Source organism: Mya arenaria, chromosome 12 (genome assembly GCF_026914265.1).
Source record: "Mya arenaria isolate MELC-2E11 chromosome 12, ASM2691426v1".
Classification (NCBI taxonomy): domain Eukaryota; kingdom Metazoa; phylum Mollusca; class Bivalvia; order Myida; family Myidae; genus Mya; species Mya arenaria.
This window is the reverse complement of record NC_069133.1, coordinates 9173869-9196010: the sequence shown is the minus strand read 5'-3', so window position 1 is coordinate 9196010 and position 22142 is coordinate 9173869. Positions and strand designations below refer to the sequence as shown.

At 34.5% G+C, this 22142-nt stretch overlaps 1 protein-coding gene across 4 annotated transcripts; it reads left to right on the top strand.

The window, feature by feature from the left end:
- Window positions 1-223: 223 nt before the first annotated feature.
- On the top strand, window positions 224-21900 carry LOC128211570 (nucleolar protein dao-5-like). 4 transcript variants are annotated; one of them, XM_052916521.1, is made up of 11 exons: window positions 224-325; window positions 5973-6115; window positions 7207-7427; window positions 7550-7610; window positions 9080-9274; window positions 9880-11935; window positions 13184-13397; window positions 14269-14402; window positions 14755-14867; window positions 16459-16599; window positions 16904-21900. In XM_052916521.1, the coding sequence occupies exons 2-11, from the start codon at window positions 5999-6001 to the stop codon at window positions 17027-17029; spliced, it is 3378 nt and encodes a 1125-aa protein (XP_052772481.1). In that variant the 5' UTR covers window positions 224-325; window positions 5973-5998; the 3' UTR covers window positions 17030-21900. The 4 variants fall into 4 exon arrangements, with proteins under 4 accessions (XP_052772481.1, XP_052772483.1, XP_052772485.1 ...); XM_052916523.1 differs by lacking the exon at window positions 224-325 and adding an exon at window positions 4096-4226; XM_052916525.1 differs by lacking the exons at window positions 224-325; window positions 5973-6115; window positions 7550-7610 and having other exon boundaries at window positions 7294-7427.
- Window positions 21901-22142: the final 242 nt, after the last annotated feature.

The following is a 22142-nucleotide window of genomic DNA, read 5'->3' as shown; positions in this document are numbered from 1 at the left end:
TATATGATTATCATTGTTGTAAATACCGATCATGTTGAATGAAAAAATGCAATAAAATATGTTTAAATCAAATCAAATCAACTACACGTTCTTCAATATTAATACAAAATAGTTATTTATTTGAATTGTTAAATGACTTCAAATTACACTGACATAAATTAGTAGTGTGTAACCGATGCTGTAAGTTACCTCCCCTATGTTAAAATTTGACATTATCATAGAACAAGGAAGTAAACGTTTAAGTGTTTTTATTTCGATTTGTGTCAAATGTTAAGCATTATTATGCACAATTAAAAGTTATAATAACGCAGAAGAACATACAAAGGTGGAATGTTTTTTTTTTTTACAACGGATCTATTTACAAGTTTTAAAAATGTAAATTTTAACAGTTACCAGAAACTAATTCAGTGAACGTTCCTTAATTTACTATTTGCCATAGCTAAAGAACTTGTTGGTGGTGGTGGTGGTATATCGAATAATGGCATTGTTGTGGACCATGTTACATGCTATATAAATATAAAGTTTTAGGACCTGTTGGCTGAAGAGAATTTCGTATCCAAACATAACCAGAATTCATGAATTTTTTATGTCACACTGTTAATAAGTGTTATTTCACTTGTATACTTTGTACAGACAAAACAAGTAATAAAGCAGGTCTTTTTTTTTCATTGAAGTGTTTTTCAGGAGAAAAATGTGACATTGCACAAAAGGAGACACCGGACAAGTATATATTGACTTTTCGGTTCAGCAGGGCTTTTTTTGACGATTTTTATAGCCGTTATTTGGTCATTTCCCATTGGCATAAAGTATAGTTTTTTCCCAATTTTCCAATCAGAATTCCCAATCTGAAGTTCTGAAAATTTCGAAAAGAAAAACAATGATGAAAATATAAACAAAACAGTTGGTTTCCTTTCATGCAAGCATCTATTCATGGAAACAAACAACACCGGTATAATATCTGTCTCTCTGTACCGTAGAAGATGGGTCCCGATACCTTAGAAGCCTGTCTTAAGCAGTTTTTTTGTCTATGTTTTTATTACACTTTACGTATATTTTATTTAAAGGCCACTGTTTTTTTAATTGTTCATTTAACAAAAAAAAAACGCGATTTCATGAAGAAAAGAAAATTGGAAATCGCAAACTTTTTTTATTCCCTCCACTCGGAATTTATCCGGCGATTAAAATAAAACGTTCGGGAAAGAAAGACAACTCCTTCCACATAAACTTTTCATCGTTTCTATAGCCATTTGTCTATCAGTCATCTAATCGTAAGCACTCATTTTTGTATCCAGACGTTTGACTGGACAACAATGCTCGAAGAAACTCTGACTGGTTACAGTTTAGCTATTTCTGAAGGGAGATTGTGATACCAAATGACATGCCTGGATCCATGTTGATACAATTCGGGGTCAAATTCATTGTCATAGAGTTTCTATCAAAAACAGAGGAAGGAAAGGTGCCACCTACAAAGACTGTCAATTTATTCGTTATAATGATGTCCACGGCAAAGAAATTTGATTGGGTACCTCCTGAAAAGTATTATTCTTGCAGTTTTTGACTCTGACTAAATGTTTTTATTGATGCCAGTGCCACAAACCTATTATATTCAGTGTTTGTGCCATACCAAATAATGCTGCACATAATAAGTTCAAAATAATTTTTCCTTTCTTTTGCTGTGTATAGACCTGGTAAGAAAAGTGTGCCCTGGTTTGAGATTCGAACCCACAACCACCGGAGCACTAGCATCTAATAATAGGATTCAGACTCATGTTTTGGTCTAAAATGGTGTTTGAAAGTAATTTTGGTACCAAATTAGTTGAGCTTACTTGTATTAAGATTGTGATCAGTGTTATGATTGCGTGTCAGTATTACCAGTCATGTGATAATTCAAATGAAACTTAGGTGTTTAATATAAAACTTATGTTAACATTCTGAACAGTACCTAGTCAGTATTAACTATCATGTGATAATTTAAATGAAACTTATTAAATAATAGTGATCAATATCGAACTGCTGTTAAGATTTAATGATGTGAACACCATTCAGGCAGTAATTGTTCAGTGATTGGAAGGAAACTGTTGTTTCATATAGCACTGGTGGTAAGATTCAACCCTGTTTGGTGTTTAATTTTTAATAAGTAGCTTATTAACTTGTGTTTCATTTCCTACCAAAAAAATAAAACAAGATTTTGAGATTTTATTTTTTAATTCATTTCCTTCTCCTACAAACATATTCAATCATCGCGGTTCGTTAAACAAACAATACAAAACAAAAGGCCTAATAACAAAAACTAAATGGTTTCGTATAACAATAACTACACCCTTCTTTATATAAAGTTATATCCTCTACAGTTTTACTACAGTGGTCGTAATTACATGTAGCACAAGCCCGCAAGCCCTGCACTGGTAAAATGTCACCAGGCTTGCTCAAATTCTGAATATTATATAGCAGGGCTTGTTTAAAAATATGATTCCATGCAATAGTATAAGAATTCGGGCTTGTTCATCCGAAAGTCTAATTTCAATGACTGTTACTACCTGCAAAACTTTTTCAAATAAAAAAAACGGAGACAGGGAAATAAGCTTTACCGAAAGATAGCGTTGAATTTAATCATATCCATTATTGAAAATGTCACACAATTCAAAATATTTTCAGAAAAAAAACCTGAAAAAGATGACAAAACAAAGCTGATCAATACTATTTTAAGCAATCAGCTCTCAACAGCATTTCTTTAGGTCTATGTCAGGGAATTAGTAGCAGTGAATCTAATGTTGATCTGGTTGATAATGTTACAAGGCCTGTGTCTTCCGAGTCTGAATCAGAGTGTGTCCCTCTTCCTTATCATCGCTTAACAACTTCAGCCGATAATAAATCTAAGTACAACTGGCTGTACTATAGTGCAGCAAAAGCAGGGTATTGCTGCAAAATACGTGAAATGTTCACTAAACAGTTGGACAATGTTTATATTTCTGGAACACTATTAGGAGATCACCCTACAAGAAAGCTAGAAGGTCACCTATCAGGGAAATGCCACACAAATAGCATGAGAAAATATCTCAAAGTTAACTCATGAACAATTTATGTACAACCAGACTTTATGAAGAAATTACCAATTTTGCCAAAAATGCTGCGAAAATTCCCAATTCCACGGGTATAGGTCATATTCCAAAAATACCAAAAAGGAAACCTGATTTTGCTACATGTTTCTGGGCCAATACGTGTTTGCAAACAATATGAAATTATATACATTATCAGGATAATAAACCTGAAATCGTGAAATGTCTGGTTATTGGTATTTACTACACTGTCACACTTGCGTGCCCTCAAACATCAATCTTTGGGCCAACACAAGTAGCATAAATAAAATGTTTGACTTGTTTTTAACTACCGTATGTGTATGTATAAATTTGTATGCCTTCATGGTTTCAAAAAAGATCATAACATATGTTTTTACTAGTTACATAAACCATGTAGGAAAAGTATTTGTGGAGCAGAGCTCTTCAAGTTCAGCTTTAATTTTCTCATACATGCTACAAATCATATGTTAAATTTGTGAGAAAGTCTCAAATGGAGAATATCTCCTTCATGCAGGGGGATGTTTGAGATTTCTTCTCTGAATTTCTTTCAAATATCTACTTAAAATTTTGAGCTCTGTGACTATATTCATTAAGCATTAGTGAGAGCAAAAGGCTTCATATAATTTGGCCCAGTTTAATGACCAGCAAAAGCACACTACTCACTCTAGAATTATGGCCCTTGATTTGTCAGATTTGGACCAAATACTTACACCTTGTTCATTTATTAACTTTTGAACCTAGCATTTCTTTTCCAAAGTTCAGAAATTTGATATAGGCATTATGAAATTAAGTATTCTTTGGGAGGAGAAACAGTCTCTTGTTGGTATTAAAATACAAATAATACTGATGATGATTGTGGTGATGATGAGTCATGCACTTCAATGATTCAATGTATATCTGTGCTTTTGTCTTTGGCACTAATATATTATTTGTAATAGATGTTCCAAACTCGACAACTTCTGTACACATGTTTAAATAGAAACACGCAACTGATAAAGTGTTTTAATCTATCTCTATGCTTTAATCTTATTTGTTTACTTTAAAAAATCACAATCAAGGAAGTAACTTCTGACTAATAACCTCGAATGCCTCAGTTGGCAAAAGGCTATCTCGGTCATATATGTACGTCATTGGATAATTTACACAGAGGTATTATTATTATTTACAAAGTGTTTGAACAATTTTTCCAATGAACCATGATTGTGACATATTTTAAAATGATATATAAATAATTGGACAGATACATGTATGTCTATTTTTAAAGTATTGGTTTAACAAAATGAAGAAATATGTTTAAAAAAGTAGTTGTGGTACATTTTTTTATCCATTTGCTGATTTAAATTTCCGTAGGTATATAAACAAATATTTATTTGTGTAAGTTCTAACACGAGTTGTCATTTAGTTTGAAAATATATGAAACAAGTCTCTAAAACTTTTCTCAAATGAGTTTCATAAACCTTTGTATTAAAAAAAACAATTACAATTATGTATGTTGCAGACATGCTGTTACTGGCTAATGGAGTGAATTAAATACTAATTATTATTTATTTGTTTAAATGAATTTAGTCAATGCAATGTATACTAATTGTTGTATATGTAGAATTTACATGGAATTGAACATAATATATTTGTAGAATCTTACTCATTGTTTAAGCAATGATTTTTTTTATCACACTCAAGTTTCAGAACGAGGAAAAAGACACACTTAATTGTTTTGTTATCAGCTGTATAATGTTTTCCCTCAATGACTCATTAACAGGATATTATAGTTGGATGTAATACAATGGTACATGTACAAACATTTCTGTGTATTGGGCAGCATTTCAAGTGCATGACATGTACTATCCAGTACACTCCCAGGTTGGAAATCAGTTTGATAAAGTTTTTTTTTTCATCATCCTGACTGCCTTTAACTCCACCCCTCATAAGAATTGTTGATGTGTCAAGTTTTAAATGTAAACAATTGCTACTAAATCCAAAATGCACTTAAACTACCATTAACTGATGCAATCAAGAAATTTATTTTGTTTGAAATGTTGGCACGGTAAGGTTCGGGGTATTCCCAAGAAAAATTTAAGTCTGAAATGGTGCATTTTGGCATATCATATTACGTTTTTCCTCCATTATAAAAAGAAAACACGGACAATTCTAGAGGGGGCCCCTCTGTATCCGCAAGTTCAATTAAAATTTAATTTTATTCTAAAAACTTGAAACATATAACTTCCAGAATACAAAAAAAAAAATGCTATGAAGCAAGCTTGCTATACATTTATACACCTCTTTTTGAAGTTTTACGTGTTTTTCAAAACTTTGGATGCAAAAAATTCAAGGGAGGAAAATTATGAGTGAATAAAAAAATCCTACATTAATAAGAAGAATGGTGTGGATTACTATTCATTTGTAAAACTTCAAGCAGAGTTTTCGGCTTTTTCATGTAATGAAATATAAAACTTTTCCTAAGAAATTTGTAAACCATACAAAAGTGAGAAGGAAAAGATATTAAATTAATTATATAAAATTAAAGACTAGAAAAGAAAATGAGATAATGAAAAACAGAAATATATATTTTGGTGGCAGCATGGCTCGAACCCGAGTCCGCGAGGTCTACAGTTGGGGACCTTATCCACCACACCACGATAGACAGTTGAACTTGATGAGTTTTATGCAAAATATAAACACAATTTAAAAAATGAAAAATGTCACTGATTAGATTGAAATGAAAGTCATTAACAATTGATTGTGTTTGCAATTCTAGTAATACACATTTATGATTCATGCATTCAATTTCTAGTAATGCTATATTGTCAACTTTCCATGAGAAACCATCATGTGGTATTGTGACACTGCTGACTACAACACACATAGTTCAAGTGTCAATTTCTTGTTTCATTTCAGATCGCCATTAGATTACATAATGCGGCATGGCCACACCAGTGACTGCGCAAAATATTCTCAAGCAGGGATACTTGAAGAGGAGTGTTCAGTCTGCTGACCCCGTGCCCTCCGCATCCAAACTCATTGCCAAGAACATCAAACAGGTGGGGGATCTTTTATAGATGATTTAATATTACACCTCGGGGGAAAAGAACTTAACATAGACAACTTAAATGGAATATCCACACTGGGTAAACCAGTGAAAATATGATTATAAATACTAAATTACTGTATTGACCAGGAAATGCATGTATGTGTACTTGAATTTCACAATCCTGGATGTCCTTTCGTCAAACTTGATACTAAACTAGGGTATATTTTCTTTATTGTTGATTTTAAGTGTCCTTCAATGTCTTTATTTTGATTGTGAATTTCAACAAAACAAGGCAGTTTTATCTATTTGGCTGACACAATTTATTTATCAACGTAAAATCTGACACAGGGAGTTTGTATCGGAAGAGTGGAAGTTGGTGGACCTTTAAACACCTGAGCGAAAGTTGAAATTCTTAATGACTTAGCTTAGTACTTAGTGATTTCATTGGCTAAATTGTAGGTTGTATTCTAAACGGTTTTAGCAAAAGAGTTTTGGAAGGTGCTGCACCCTGTCATTTTAGAAGTATCTGTCTGCTTTTATGGAGATCAGCATGGTCACCTTCCTGCCCTCATGGTCACCTTCCTGCCCTCATGGTCACCTTCCTGCCCTCATGGTCACCTTCCTGCCCTTATGGTCACCTTCCTGCCCTCATGGTCACCTTCCTGCCCTCATGGTCACCTTCCTTCCCTCATGGTCACCTTCCTGCCCTCATGGTCACCTTCCTGCCCTCATGGTCACCTTCCTGCCCTCATGGTCACCTTCCTGCCCTCATTAAGTTAAATGCTTTAGACTGTTACTTATTAGAAATATTTCCTTTGTTTTGATTAAACCTTATGATAAGATTATAAATTGACTTTATGTATTTGGCAGTTGAAACCTGATTTTACTTCAATTAAACACAACCCTTAACTATTTCTGTCAAATGTATGAGATTCAAGTTCTTGACAGCCTAATACAATGTGCCATTTTTTCCCTTAGCACCCTGACCTCACTTCTGCAGCGTCCTATCCTGGCTAAAACCAGGCTTAAATACTAGTACGACTGGTTTCTAAAATATGTTTAATATTTCATATTACATGAACAGTATAATTTAATCTGCAGAAGCTAGAGCCTAGCCGTTGGTACGTGTTTGTGGTGCGTAATCGTTGCCCGTACCTGGAGCACTATGATCGTGAGGAGTGCGTGTTTACGGGGCGCCCCATACAGGCAGTGAACCTCTCTTCCTTCCAGAGCCTCTCGTACACGATGGGGAGAACCTCCAATGACCACACATTCTGTATCATCCTATCGGACAGGAACATTGAACTCACAGCATCCAGCAGGTAATATTGTACTTATATCCGGTATTCATGTATTTCATTTTAAAAGTTCATCTACATTTGACTTCTTTTATAATTGAACAATTTTCATCCCTAATAATATGTCTTCTACCGCCCTCCCACAGAGGACAGATGATAGACTGGTGCCGATGCCTGGAACGCCATCTACGGAATCTAGGAATCAGAGTTAGTTTTAGTGTAGTTTATAATATAGTAAATCATTAAACCTTGCTTGTGAAGACAGCTACAGATACACTTATAAACATCATGCTTCAGTCTATTTTTATAAAAAAAAACCACTTATGCTTGTTAACAAGGCTGGGTAATAACTGGGTTATTAGAATGAGGATGTTTAAGTAGGCGGGCATTGATGGATAGGGATGAAACTTTGTGTGTAGGTAGCTTATGTGAAGAGCTAGCTTGGGAGCACTTTTTGGGGGTGTGGGGTCAAGGTCATTGTTACTAAACACAGAAACATGGTGTCCCCCCGAATAACTTTAGTTAGGATTGATGGATAATGATAAAACTCGATGAGTAGATATCATATGTGAAGAGCTAGGTTGAAGGGGGTAGGGGTCGATGTCAACATTAATAAAAAATTAAAGTAGAATAGCTTTTTACCTTTAACTTAAGCTAGGATTGATGAATAGTGAATACACTTGCCCATTTGAAGAGCTAGCTTTGGATTACTTTGGGTGTATGTGGGGTCACTTAAAATAGAGAAATGGTGTCAGCTGAATAATTTATATTAAGAATGATGGATAGTGATGAATCTTGGTGTGTAAGTAGAAGAATGATTGATAGTGATGAAACAGTATGTAGGTAGCTTATGTGAAGAGGAGGCTTGGGATTACTTTTAAAGAAGGTGCAGTCAAGGTCAGTGTTACTTTAAATAGCATAGCAGTTTCTGCCTAATAACATAGGAATAATGACTTTGACCATAACTTGATGTTTAGGTAGCATAAGTGAAGAGCTAGCTTGGGGTTGCTTTAGAAGGGATTGGGTGAAGGTTGATGAAGCTAAAAATAGAAATTTGTTTGTGGCCAATAACTTTTTTAAGGGTAGTCAAAAATGGTATATCAAAATTTGAGTCTCAAGCTTTGACTAAAGATGTTCATGAATGTGGGCCACACTATCTGCTGATAGTGTGCATAACTGTAGCAAGGAATGCTTTATCCTAAAGTGTTCATGAGCAGATTAAACGTACAGAAAACTGTTAAATTAGTATTCAGTGCTGTCAGCTTGCGAAAATAGTTATATTCACATGAAACTTAGTATGAATGTTGCAGCGAAACAAAAGACATAAGACACTTAACTTCAGTTTATATAAAAGGGACAAATTCATGTTCTATATAGTCAGACTTGGGGCCTAAAATCAAAGATAGATCTATTCTTAATAATTATTTGAAAATGTGACTGTGTTGTTCTGTTTTGTGAAAAAGCATAAGTGACGTTATCAAAAATGATTTTTTTTTTTGTCTTTGGTTTACCAAATTCTGTTAAAAAAAGGTATCTTCCAGTGCTGTTTGATGTTTGTCCATAAAATAAAGTAAAATAACTCATTTTCAACTAAAGTTAAAAGAAATATGCCAATATATCATGTGAACAAGCCCAAGAATGACAATATCATTTTGATTATGAAATAACAATTTCAGAGTAAAAATCAAAAAGCTGATCATGAATACACTGCTTTTCCTGTGCGTCGACCAGTGCCTCCAGAACCGCCTGACACCAGCCAATCAGATGACTCCAGATTCAGCCAATCAGATGAGGTGTTAGCCAATCAGCTAGAGGAAATGACATTTGAAGAGAGGCTACTTAATGGAGTTGAAGAACCTGAAAATCTTGGGGTTGGCTTAAACTAGAATTAATATGTTCATATTAAAAATATTTTTTCAAGATAAGTATAAAAAACATATTTAGAACATATGCAGCCAACAAGAGAGCCATTGCATCATATGATACATAGTCATTCCTTTTCAATATTCAAGATAAAATCAAAATTTTATTGACTTTGTATTGAAAAAGAAAACTAATTTATACGATGATCTGTTAATATGATAAATATAAGCTACTGGCCCCAATTTCTCGAAACTTCCTTCCTAAGTCTCTTATTACAGGATGCTAAACCCACCATTTTTGTCTTTCAATATTTTGCGTTTAATATATTCCTTTAAATGTTTTAATACTAAAGATTGGAATTATCGTTACGATTATCAAAATAAACCATTTTTCATTTATAAAAATTCACTATAAGTATGTATTTTGGCTAATTGATTAAGCAACTTAAGCCTGTTATACTTAAGATGTTTCGAGAAATTGGGGCCAGGTGACTTAGTTTTAATATAAACACAAGCTTAATTATTCATTGTGTGTGCCAAGGACGGTCAAGTTATAAATATCATGATGTACTGTCCCATATGAACATGAAAAGAAATTCTTATGTTATTTTTAGAATCCAGATTACGAGGATCCTAGAGATTTGAGCATGTCTGCAACACTACAGATTCGAGTCCCGCCTTCAATACCCTACCCTGAAGAGGCACCCCCAATCCCACTCCCTCGCAGATCCCAGGGAAACAAACATGCTGACGGAGAGGAAGTGTTTGCTATTATTTCCTCAATACACCGTAATGATAAAATGTCGGACGGCTCATATACCAACTTCAAAGGTCATGACCAGGAACCTTCTCAGAAAGAGAAAAGTTTCTTTGATTCCTCTTCAGATAGCTCTGATTCTGAAAATGAACCTTCTCCAAGATTTAGTGCAAACAAACCGCATGTTGAAAGCAGACATGCTGTCAGAACAAAGAATGATGATGATGATGATGACAGAGTAACTAGTCTGCCTGAGATAGTAAGTGTTCACCCACAAGAATCAGATACTTCTGAAGATGCTGATTTTCTTGGAGCCTCATTCTGGCTGCGAAATAGGAAGTCAGACACCACTGAAGAAGAAGAGGCTGAGTCTTGTATTCCTCCAGAGCCTGGTGAACGACTTGACTCTCTTGGTGTCAGCAGGGAAACAGCTGACCCTCCAGTAGCACACAGTGTTTCTGTAAATGCAAACTCATACTTGCATTCCCTAAATCAACGATCAGATAGTCCCACCTTAAATTCACTGGGTCAGGCCCCTATCCCCCAAGCATGTGTTGAAAAGGATACTTATTCCAATACTGAACTTCAGGATGCGTTATCCCTGTATGATTATCCAAAACCTACAGCCAAAGAACAAACTTCTCCAAGTGCCTTGTATAAAGAATTGCCTGCTAGGGCTGAGCCCAAAAGTGTACCAAGCAATCTTTCTAACTGTGATAGTGGTGCTGTAAGTAATAAGGATGATATTGGACAGTATGAAACCTTGGTAAGAAGAACTGAAGGAAATCCGATAAGTTTTGATGATAAACCGAGTAGAGAAACTACACCTGATCTGTCTATAAGTCAGCCGTATGAGACTGATGAACTATATGGAGCAGCCTGGCTCTGCTCCAGTGTAAAAGACCAAGAGGTGACTGACATACCATTACCTAAGAGAAATAACCATAAAGAAGACTGGACTCCGAACAAGAATGAACCGAAAAAGAGCTTTGATACAGAATTTGAACCAGGAATGAAACCTGAGAAATTCACAGTTGACCTTGATGTGCCAAATGCTGCAACAAAACCTGCTGATCATGAACAACATGCTACTAACAATCAGTCTAAAAATACATCAAATAAGGATGAAGGTTACATAAAACATAAGCACATGAGTAAGATTAAAAAGATGTTCTCAAGAAAGTCGGATGAAATTGAGCTTCCGGAAACATTAGTGGTAGATTTGCCACCAAGGGCCTCGCCAAATAGCCCAGGCTACGGAGCTTCAGGGTCGAAGGAGTTGAATATGTACTCTGACTTACCTGAACACGGATCAAGTGCCTCCTCAGCAAACCATGCGGCTGAAACTGACAAGAATCCTTTAATGAAACCTATACAAAATGGTCAGCCTTTCTGTGCTGTTAATAGACCACAACTTAATCTCCCTAGGAGAGACTTTGGTGAACTTAAAACTCCACATATTTTCTCAAAATCAATGGTAGAGAGATCGTCGCCAGCAATTTGCAATCAAGACACATATGAAGATGTGGATATGTCCAGGTCTGCTATTCTATCTCAATCAACAAATAGACCACCAGTACCCAGTCCACCAAACAGGCGGAGTAACAAGACGGGAACAACAGGATCTGCAACAGACGATGACATTCCCATAGCTCCACCAAGGAGGAACAAAAAGTCAGAGAGTGGAAACATGAATATGAACAAATCATTTCAAAGCTCCTCAAATGAAGTTGAGACATTTGAGGACAGACCTTCCCAACCATTACCCCGACGACCCGGTCTTCCACCCCCACCTTCTAGGCAGAAGGAGCCAGCCGTGCCGCCACGCCCCAGTGACCTTCATTCTGCACCCATTCCACCCCGACGACCTCCCAGCATCATGAGGGCTTCCATCGATGCTGGCAATGTGAAACGTAGGTCTTTCATTTTTTCAAATTGCAGACAATCATTGCAAATATTCTGCCTATATTTGCCCATTGAAGTTTTTTTTAAGAAAAAGTCAGGCAATATTGATTGCCTTGGTGTCTTAGTCAGCGTTGGGTAAAATCTCGAACCTGGAACATATATAATAAACCTCTCCAAATCTTGAAATGAAATTTGGTACTGTAACAAATGTTGCCAGAGACAATTTGCTCATGTAGTAAGACACAATACTTTGTAATTTTGACAATAAACCCAGCAAACAAGGGTTGTTGTTCTCTCTGCAGCGTTCTTGTTGTATGTTTGTTTTTAGCGCTACTGGCCAAAGGCCAGAAGAGCTTATGTGATGGTAATGTGTGCGTAGTATGTGCGTCCGTGTGTCTGTAAACAATTCCTTGTTAACACGATACAGCCTTCATTTTTGACAGTATCTACATATCCATTAGAGCTTGGTTTCTTTTGAAAACCAGCCAGATCCGCCCATGCATGCCTAGATTATGGGCCTTGATAGTATAAAAAATCAGTGCGTCTGTAAACAATTCCTTGTTAACATGATACAGCCTTCAGTTTTGATTGTATCTTGATGAAACTTGTACAGTATCTACATATCCATTAGAGCTCGGTTCTTTTCTTATAGTATAAAAATCAGTGCGCCTGTAAACAATTCCTTGTTAACATGACATAGCCTTCAGTTGTATCTCAATGAAACTTGTACAGTATTTGGATATCCATTAGAGCTCGGTTCCTTTCGAAAACCACCTAGATCTGCCCATGCATGCCTAGATTATGGGCCTTGAAATGATTAGATAATGGGCCTTGATAGTATAAAAAATGCTATTGTGTAAAAAATGCTTGCGAACATGATACAGTCTTCAGTTTTGATTGTATCTTGATGAAACTTGTACAGTATTCAGATATCCATAAGAGGTTAGTTCCTTTTGAAAACAGTGATGTTGACCACACAAACCCAGCCAGTAGAGCATAGGCCCTTTTGGGCCTCTTATTCTAGTATTTATCATTGTTGTGGGCTAACATGTATGTGTAAGGAGATAAGCAGTATTTGGGTATCAGCATGGCCTTATACATGTGTTTCATTATCTTTATGAAATGTGATAGGAGAAATCAAAGTAAAATTCAATAAACTAGACGATTTATGAGTTTTCATGTACATTTGTATGTTTCACAATGTGATTGTCAAAAAATAAATTATTATTATATTATTTGTTTTTTTTGGCCATCAGCTCATGGTGGTGCCCGACCTAAGACGATCCATCTGTCATGTCGCCAACAGTCCACTTCACCATCATCAGGGGCCCTCACAGTGATGAACCTTAAGCAGAACCAGGTGGACATTATCAGAGCGGAGATAGAGTCGACCGGGGGATTGGTGAAGATGATCTCAAAACAACACTTCACAAGTGGGCTCGCACTTGTTGAATGCTTTGGGAGAATATGGTGGGTTTGTGACATTAACCTTGAGAATGATCATGGTGGGTTTGTGAGTTTGAGCTTGAGAATATGGTGGGTATTTTACTTTGAGCTTGAGAATAATCATGGTGGGCTTGTGATTTTGAGCTTGAGAATATGGTGGGTTTGTGAGTTTGAGCTTGAGAATAATCATGGTGGGCTTGTGATTTTGAGCTTGAGAATATGGTGGGTTTGTGAGTTTGAGCTTGAGAATAATCAAGGTGGGCTTGTGTTTTTGAGCTTGAGAATATGGTGGGCTTGGGAGTATGAGCTTGAGAATATGGTGGGCTTGTGAGTTTGAGCTTGAGAATAATCATGTTAAGTTGGTGACTTTGAGCTTGAGAATATGGTGGGCTTGTGATTTTGAGCTTGAGAATATGGTGGGCTTGTGAGTTTGAGCTTGATGGTCAGGAATGAATAGTTATCATGTTTGTACAGAGGTATGTGTTTAAGAATGATCTACAAATTTGTATTAGCAAAAGATACTAAATTTCTGTTCATCTGTCCCTGTGGTTTATGTCCTATAAATGAAGAACGAATGGCTCAGGAATCACGATCTTTGTAAGCAAAAAACGTCATGACCAGCAGATGAGTCTTATTGATTTCATGGTTCTTCAGGTTTCTGTAGGTAAAACAGTTTCCGAGCAATAACTTGTTTTGCCTCAATTAGTAAGTAAAGTGTTCTTATAATATTGTGTCTTTTTAGTTCTTTTATAACTTTTACCTTTTGCTTCTGTTCACTTCTTTACATTTTGAAAAAAAGACATGAAAATGTTCTGGCTGTAACACTGTGGGCCACTATGGCGAATAATGAAAATATTCACTGCACCAGCTTAATATAAAGTTTTGTTTTCCTAAGGATTTGTGGCTGGGATGTGAAGAAGTTCCCACGACTGTATGACAAGTTTCATATTGGGGATGAATTGACGGCAATCAACGATGTACAGGTCTCGGAACTCGCATTTGCCAATAAACTCGTTAAAAATGTCAAAGGTAATTTTATATAAAGAGAAGTAAACTTGAAATAATCAAATGCATTCATTGTGACTAAAGAATAGAAGATGATTTTTCTGAAATGAAATTATTTGATATCAATTTTATGAACGTTAGACCATGATTTTAATAAGACCTGAGCCAGTATTCATAAAACATCTTAAGTCATTTACTAATTTCAGTCTTTTTCCTACAATTTGTATCTCTTTTATCATATGATATAATAAATTAACTATATCTGAAATACATTATTTTCAATAATTTATTAAAGACACAACATGCCTTAACAATAAAACATGAAAAGTTGTTCTGTGATATCCTTTCAAAATATTGCGTCTTACATTTGTTCCAGCTGAGAGCATTGAAATCACGATTAATCGGACACCACTTGCACAGGTGTTTGCTATACAGCGGGCTGCGGAAGGGGAATGTCTTGGTATACGAAGGGATGGTACAAGTGCTGAGGTAGGAAACCTTTCCATTCTCTAAATTATGTTCGTATTTAAGAAGCCTTGGTTTTTAAGTCTTTGTTGTTGTGCAAAGACTTTATCCTCTGCCATACTTAAAAATCAATTCAACATATTCAAATGAACCTAGGTTCACTTGTTGCTAGAGACAATAAGTACAGGCACAGCAAGGTCTATAACTCTGGCTTTAATAATTAGTAAGTGTTGCCCATTAAGCGCAGGTACAGCAAGGTCTATAACTCTAGCTTTAATAATTAGTAAGTGTTGTCCATTAAGCACAGGTACAGCAAGGTCTATAACTCTGGCTTTAATAATTAGTAAGTGTTGCCCATTAAGCACAGGCACAGCAAGGTCTATAACTCTGGCTTTAATAATTAGTAAGTGTTGCCCATTAAGCCCAGGTACAGCAAGGTCTATAACTCTGGCTTTAATAATTAGTAAGTGTTGTCCATTAAGCGCAGGTACAGCAAGGTCTATAACTCTGGCTTTAATAATTAGTAAGTGTTGTCCATTAAGCACAGGCACAGCAAGGTCTATAACTCTGGCTTTAATAATTAGTAAGTGTTGTCCATTAAGCACAGATACAGCAAGGTCTATAACTCTGGCTTTAATAATTAGTAAGTGTTGTCCATTAAGCACAGGCACAGCAAGGTCTATAACTCTGGCTTTAATAATTAGTAAGTGTTGTCCATTAAGCACAGGCACAGCAAGGTCTATAACTCTGGCTTTAATAATTAGTAAGTGTTGTCCATTAAGCACAGGCACAGCAAGGTCTATAACTCTGGCTTTAATAATTGTTGAGTTTATTCCCTTTGTTTGACTGAAAAAGACAACTTTAACAACAGGCAAGTGTTGGTCTTGTTGTTTGAAAACTTGATGATTCGGCCTATGCACTGATAATATATTAATATTGACTGCCTTCAGGGTGACATTGCATAGTGTTTACCTGAGGTAAATACTGTCGACCAATGCGAACCTAAGGCAGTCAATATCTGTTATTATACAGAACAAAAACTGTAGAATTTGACAGTATTCTATTCAAATTCACATGTAAATAAACAGAAAAATTGTTATATGTTCTATAGAAGTGAAAATTAATAATAGGTGTCTTCTAAAATTGCAATACCAGTTTTATCAATCATAATTTTCACATTAAAATCCATCATGGCTGCGTATTTATAGCATAATGTCAAGTTCATGACGTCGGAGGGTAACAGTGCGGCAGAGGATGATAAAGCGAGGTGATAGTCGAAATTATTGCCTGCGATTTATTGCCTGTGATTTTTACTTTATGTTCCAAAGAAGTGAGGCACTGGCACCAGATTTTCAAACGCAATCTTATAATAACTAAAAATTACAATACCAAAAATGTGAAGAAAAAAAATTCAATATAAAAAAAAATATGTACTTTATCTTTTTTATGAAAGTAAATCTCCTAACTGATTTCTTCATCTTGAACCATTCCAATCTTGTAAAAGGGTTGGATGAAATACTTCTAATATAATAATTACAATAGTGTTTAGAATTTGTATGGTAGTGAAATTATAATATTATATAGGGCTAGGGTCATTACATGATGTATTCTTCAGATCATCTATGTGGACCCGAATGGCCTTGCCAGTAGACACGGTCTGCCCAACAAGGCAAAGGGTATGGAAGGGGGACCAGTCAACTGGATGCTGACTGAGGTCAACATGAGACCTCTTAACCTTTTCTCTAAAAACCAGGAGGTTTGGACTTAATTTCATTGCAATTTGTTAGTCTTGAAAGATTATCTAGCAATTGTTTGATGGCTCCAATATTATGAACTGTCAATATTATACAAGTACATCTTGTTTGAAATTAACATAATTGATCATATTTTGAAAAGGATTCAAGCATTATTTCACACCAACTTTTTTAACTATATTTTGATAAAGACAGTTCCCAATTTCAACAATAACACATCATTTAGCCCTGAAAAAATATTAAACTGAAATGGCCAATCTATATAAGTATAATATAAAAGTGATGACAACTCATTCCTGTATGTAGATCGAGCATCGGCTGTTGGCGGTGGGACGGGACATCTCCGTCGTTGTTCAGCCTTCAGACCTCGTCAAAGAGATCAAGAAAAACATGAAAAAACTGAAAAACCACAAGGACTTTCTCCTACACTGATTGTGTTTCACATGGATTATTAGTATGTGTTCTTTGAACTTCATATAATGCAAGGTTCTGAATTTCCGGATCAGAGGCTTCAAGGATACCTTGGAGATTGATGTTAGTTTTCATGTGGGAGGTTGAGGGGTCTTGGAAGGTCTCTGAAATGTCAAACTGTTTTGCTGAGATGCATTATAGAAGGTCTCTGAGGTCAATTTTGATCGGGGCTCTGCCTCTTGCAGCCCCAAGAATGGGTCTTAATCCCTGCTGTATTTCAGGATTGACAATTATCAATTATCAGGTGTTACAACCCATTCATAATCATTCCTATTTCATAATTAGGGGCCAGGAGCCTTGTTTCAACAAATATCTTTCAGATTTATCAGGTGCAAGTTTAATGTGATGTTATGGCTAAGGATTGTTAGTATGTACACACATACAAGTTTTTAACTGGTCTACATTATATTGTGTTTAGTTCCCACTAACTTGGCCAGCCAATGTTTATATCTACCGCATCACCTGATTAAAATCAATAACAGCTGACTGCTGATTTACAGAAATATATGTATTGGAAAACATGTGGATTTTTTTTTTCCGCTCATTGAACAAAATATAATGATGACCACTAAATCGTGTTTAAGAGTTATTCTAAATGGCGTGTGCCCTTTATGTATTTTATGTTTTTAGCTCTCCTGAGCACAAAGTTCTTTGTTATGCTCTGCCTTTACAATGGCTTTGTTACTAACTTCAGGTGAATAATGTTATATTTTATTGTTGATTTTTGTATTTTTAAAGAGACTTATTTTACGGTATACAGTACAGTATATTAAAACTGTGTCATAGTTCTGTCAGTTAAATGTGTGATAGTTTTGTGCATTGACTATTTCTTATAATGCTTTAAAGCATTACAAATTTTAAAGGTATAGGATATACATTCTCATTCATCCGAGTTTGATTATGCTAAATCGAATGGTATGCATAGCATCAACACTCTGGTTAACGAGAATAAGAATTTAGGGTATTTTGCTATAATAATATTTAATAAAAAAAGCCTATCAAGGAATTTTGCAAATATAAATGGTATTAATGTAGACTTTTTTGAACATTGCTTCAATATGTTTCAAAATTGTAAAGACATTTATACTATAACATTTTCTTGTTTCTGTAGGACAATAACATTTAACTTTGCATCGAGTCCGAAGGCTAAAAACTTTTACTGAATATTCTTGTATGGCATTTTATCATGTATGATTGCTTGCATGTTACATTGAAACTGCAGCTTTGTCCATTTTTAAATTGTCCGGTTTTTGAAGAAAAAAAGGAAGGTATTGTCATAGCCATGGTGTCGTTGTCATTGGCGTTGTTGTAAATAATCTTTAACCTTGCCCATAAATAAAAACAATGATCAAGATATTCAAATACAACTATATACACATGTTGCTAGAGACAATATGCGCATTTATAGCAAGGGGCATAACTCTGTCTAATAGTTATGGAGCTATACCCCTTGTCGACTGAAAACACAAGAACAGATAATCGTTGTTCGCTCCACAGCGCTCTTGTTATATTTTTGATATCCTAAATGTGTAAATACCTGCAAGCAAGAGATTGACTTGTTTTTGCCATATATAAATTGTATACAATTGTAAATAGTATTTGTATTTTGGGCCATTAAAACATTTTAATAGTATTGAGATATGGTATTGCTTTCATAGACAGTCCATGTTATAATTCTGTTAAGTGTGTTAGTTAGAAGATAATGAAGAAAGCATGTTAAATCTAGCAGATCTCTTATAGTGGTTATCACAAATGATTCGTTTTTTTAAGAAGATGCAAGTCATTATCATGATTTTTGCCATCTGCTGCTTATATTCCGGATCTGTACTTCTTATTTTTTTGATGAGAATACCAATAATGACAAAATCATCCATGGAATTGTATGTTAGATAAGAAAACTTATATTATGGTATACTGGATAAATAACAAATGAAGTTCTTTTCAGGAACCACTTTTGCTGTTTTACTGCTGTTATAATTTTTTTAAAGAGGGGTACCAATTTGATTTCTTTATATTGATGTTGTTATTGATTTATATTTAATTTATTTTGACAAATGAACCTTCTTTCTAGGGTAACTGGTGTTGATAATGAATTAACAAGAGTCTTCTTTTCAGGAATATGACTTGTTATTTCATTGTAATTGTTCAAATAGAACTTGAGTCATTTTCTCTCAGTATTTATATTCTATGTTCACATATATGTTCTTGTACTATTTGAAAATACCTTGATGTTTATATGTTGTTGTTTTTGTACATTGTTTCACTGTTTTTCTGTTTACTTCCTGTGTTCTATAAACAAAGTAGACTTTGAATTTATCTTTATACACTCAATGACAAAAAGAGAGTATACATTTATATATATATCAGATAAATCACTTTCTGGGAATATTTTTTCAACAAGTGGCAATATCTGTAAAAGACTATCCATATTCATTGATACTAGCAAATTTTGCTTTCTCTTATTGTGCTCTTTAAAAAAATCTGTTTTTTTTTTTCTTTAGAAAAACATGATTTGGGTTATTTTCTGTCGATGAAAATGGACCATTTCAAAACAAAAATGACCTAGTATGTAAGAGGCAATCTAAAACTCAAAAAGCACCTTCTTAACCATAGGGCCTGTATATGTTACTTTTTCACCACCAAAATGTTTTCGGTTTGTTAATCACCAATATTCCTAAAACTCTATATTACCTGCATTGGAATCTGTTTTCATGAGATTCTTTACTGATATATAAAAAACATGAATGAGTTAAAACAATTCAGGAAGTGTTAGTCAAATAATTATGAGATCATTCAAGAAACCAACATCAAGAAGACACCATTGATGGCCGACTTAATTAAAACTATTTGCAGATAACACAAGATATACTGGTGGTATTTTGCTGAATACACTGTTTCACCATTTTACTTCTAATTTTTATGGCGCTGTGTCCTTTGTATGTGCATCTGTAAACAATTGCTTGTCAACGCAATACTGATTTGATTGTTTTATCAAACTAACACAGTAATTAGATTTCCATGAGAGCTTGATTCCTTTCGAAGCCAGCAAGATCCACCCATGCAATCCTGCTCAGTATTTTTGAAGGGAGACAACTTAGTGCAGAGAGTTGTGTATTATTGTTGTAAGGTTTTTTCCCTTTGTTCGAAAGTAAAAGTATTTTCTAAGGGAGACAAATTTGTACAGAGAGTTGTGTATGATTGTATTACTTGTGGAACATACAGTTCACTGATTGCTTTGAATGTGAGTTCAGTATATAACCCCCAGAAAACATGTCTGTAAAGCATACATTGTAGGCCCTTGTAGGCTTCTTGTTTATTTTTCATTGTTATAAGAATCCGAATAAAATGTGGGAAAGAATAATCACAATGATTAGCTATATAAAGTTATTAATTCAAGTTTCAAATAATATAACGTCCATTGCAAAATAAATCAAAAAAATTAAACACCTCATTTAAAAATGTCATTTGCAATAATAACCATATAAAGAAGTGGGAGAATAAAAAATGTATACTTTTGTTTGTCGTAAAGTGTATAACATTTTGAATGTTCAACATTTATTCAAAGTTTATGTAGCTGAAAAAAGGGCCGATTGTTCAGAAAATTGTTAAAGCTAACAGCTTGTTAACTTCATTTTGATAACTGTTAAATCTTTGATATTCAGTTTCTTGGACACACATAACAAGATGTGATCTATGGTACTTTTCACAATTATTGATACAAATGATTTAACTATAATTATATAAACCACATGACTAAAATAATCAACCTTTTAAAGTTAACAATGATGCCTTTAATAACGTTGTCAACTTTGACAAAGTTCTGACCAATCAACCCAATGTTATACTGTAACAATTCATATTGGCAATGCATGTCAGATAAGTTATAGTTTAATCATGTAAATATAGTGCATTTATATATTAAAGCTACACTCTCACAGACTTACCGTTTTTACAACTTTTTTTTATTTTTTGTCTTGAAAAAAGAAAATTGTTTGCGTAAATATCTACAAACTAATGATAAGAGATTGCTGACAAAAGATAAGACCGCAGATTTGAATATTTCCGTTCGAAAATCAATGTTTTATGGCTAAAGGTCTAAAAAAAAATGCACAAAACATTAATTTTTGAACTTAAATATAAAAATCTGCGATCTATATTTTTTCAGCAGTCTTATATAACTGTTTTCAATGGATTTTCACAAAAATTCGCTCGTTAAAAGACAAAAAAAAATAAAAAAAAGTTGTCTAAACATTCAATCTGTGAGAGTGCAGCTTTAAAGCTGCACTCTCACAGAATGACAGTTATGACTTTTTAGTTTTTGTCTCAAAATCGGCTGATTTTTTGCATTAATACCTTCAATTCAGTCATATAAGCTAACTCACATTAGAACACATCTCAATTATTTGGAAAACTTCTGAAAATATCACTTTTCTTTCGCGTTAGTAACGCGTTTAGCCATAAAACATCATTTTTCAAACGTAAAAACGAAAAACTGCTATCTGCTTTTTTTTCAGCAGTCTTGTATCATAGGTTATAAGACATACAGAAAAATCGGCTCATCCAAAGACAAAAAAAAATAAATATAAAAAGTTGTCAAAACGGTCAATTAGTGGGAGTGAAGCTAAAAGAACTTGTTCATAGATACCAAACATAACCAAATATTTGTTATTTCTTGCTCATATTTTATCTATCTTTTGAAACTTTCTGTTACTTACATTATCTGTTATGATGCATTTTATAATCGTTGCTTGTTTATTTTGAATCACTTTAATATAAGAATCACTTTAATGATTGAATAAATTATTATTTTGGTAAATAAATTTACTTTTACAATATAATATAGTGACTTTGTTGTTTATGCAATAACCCCGTGGCCTGTGCCCGTCTGTCACTGGCTAACAGAGCCTAGTAAAGTAAAATACATTGGATCTATCGTTTTGTTCCTAGAATGAATACCAAGCAAAGCCCTGTCGGACCGTATTTGGTACAAAAACGAATATGGTACAAATTTGTACCATATTCGGCCGAATATGGTACAACTGTCTAATTGTACCATATACGTATCTGCAGTTTT

Bases quoted from the DNA above. Each gene is read 5' to 3' on its own strand.
- LOC128211570 (XM_052916521.1), top strand. From the start codon at position 5,999: ATGGCCACACCAGTGACTGCGCAAAATATTCTCAAGCAGGGATACTTG. The intron at 9,275-9,879 runs GTTGGCTTAAAC...TGTTATTTTTAG, and splicing joins AAGAACCTGAAAATCTTGGG to AATCCAGATTACGAGGATCC. The intron at 11,936-13,183 runs GTAGGTCTTTCA...TTTGGCCATCAG, and splicing joins CGATGCTGGCAATGTGAAAC to CTCATGGTGGTGCCCGACCT.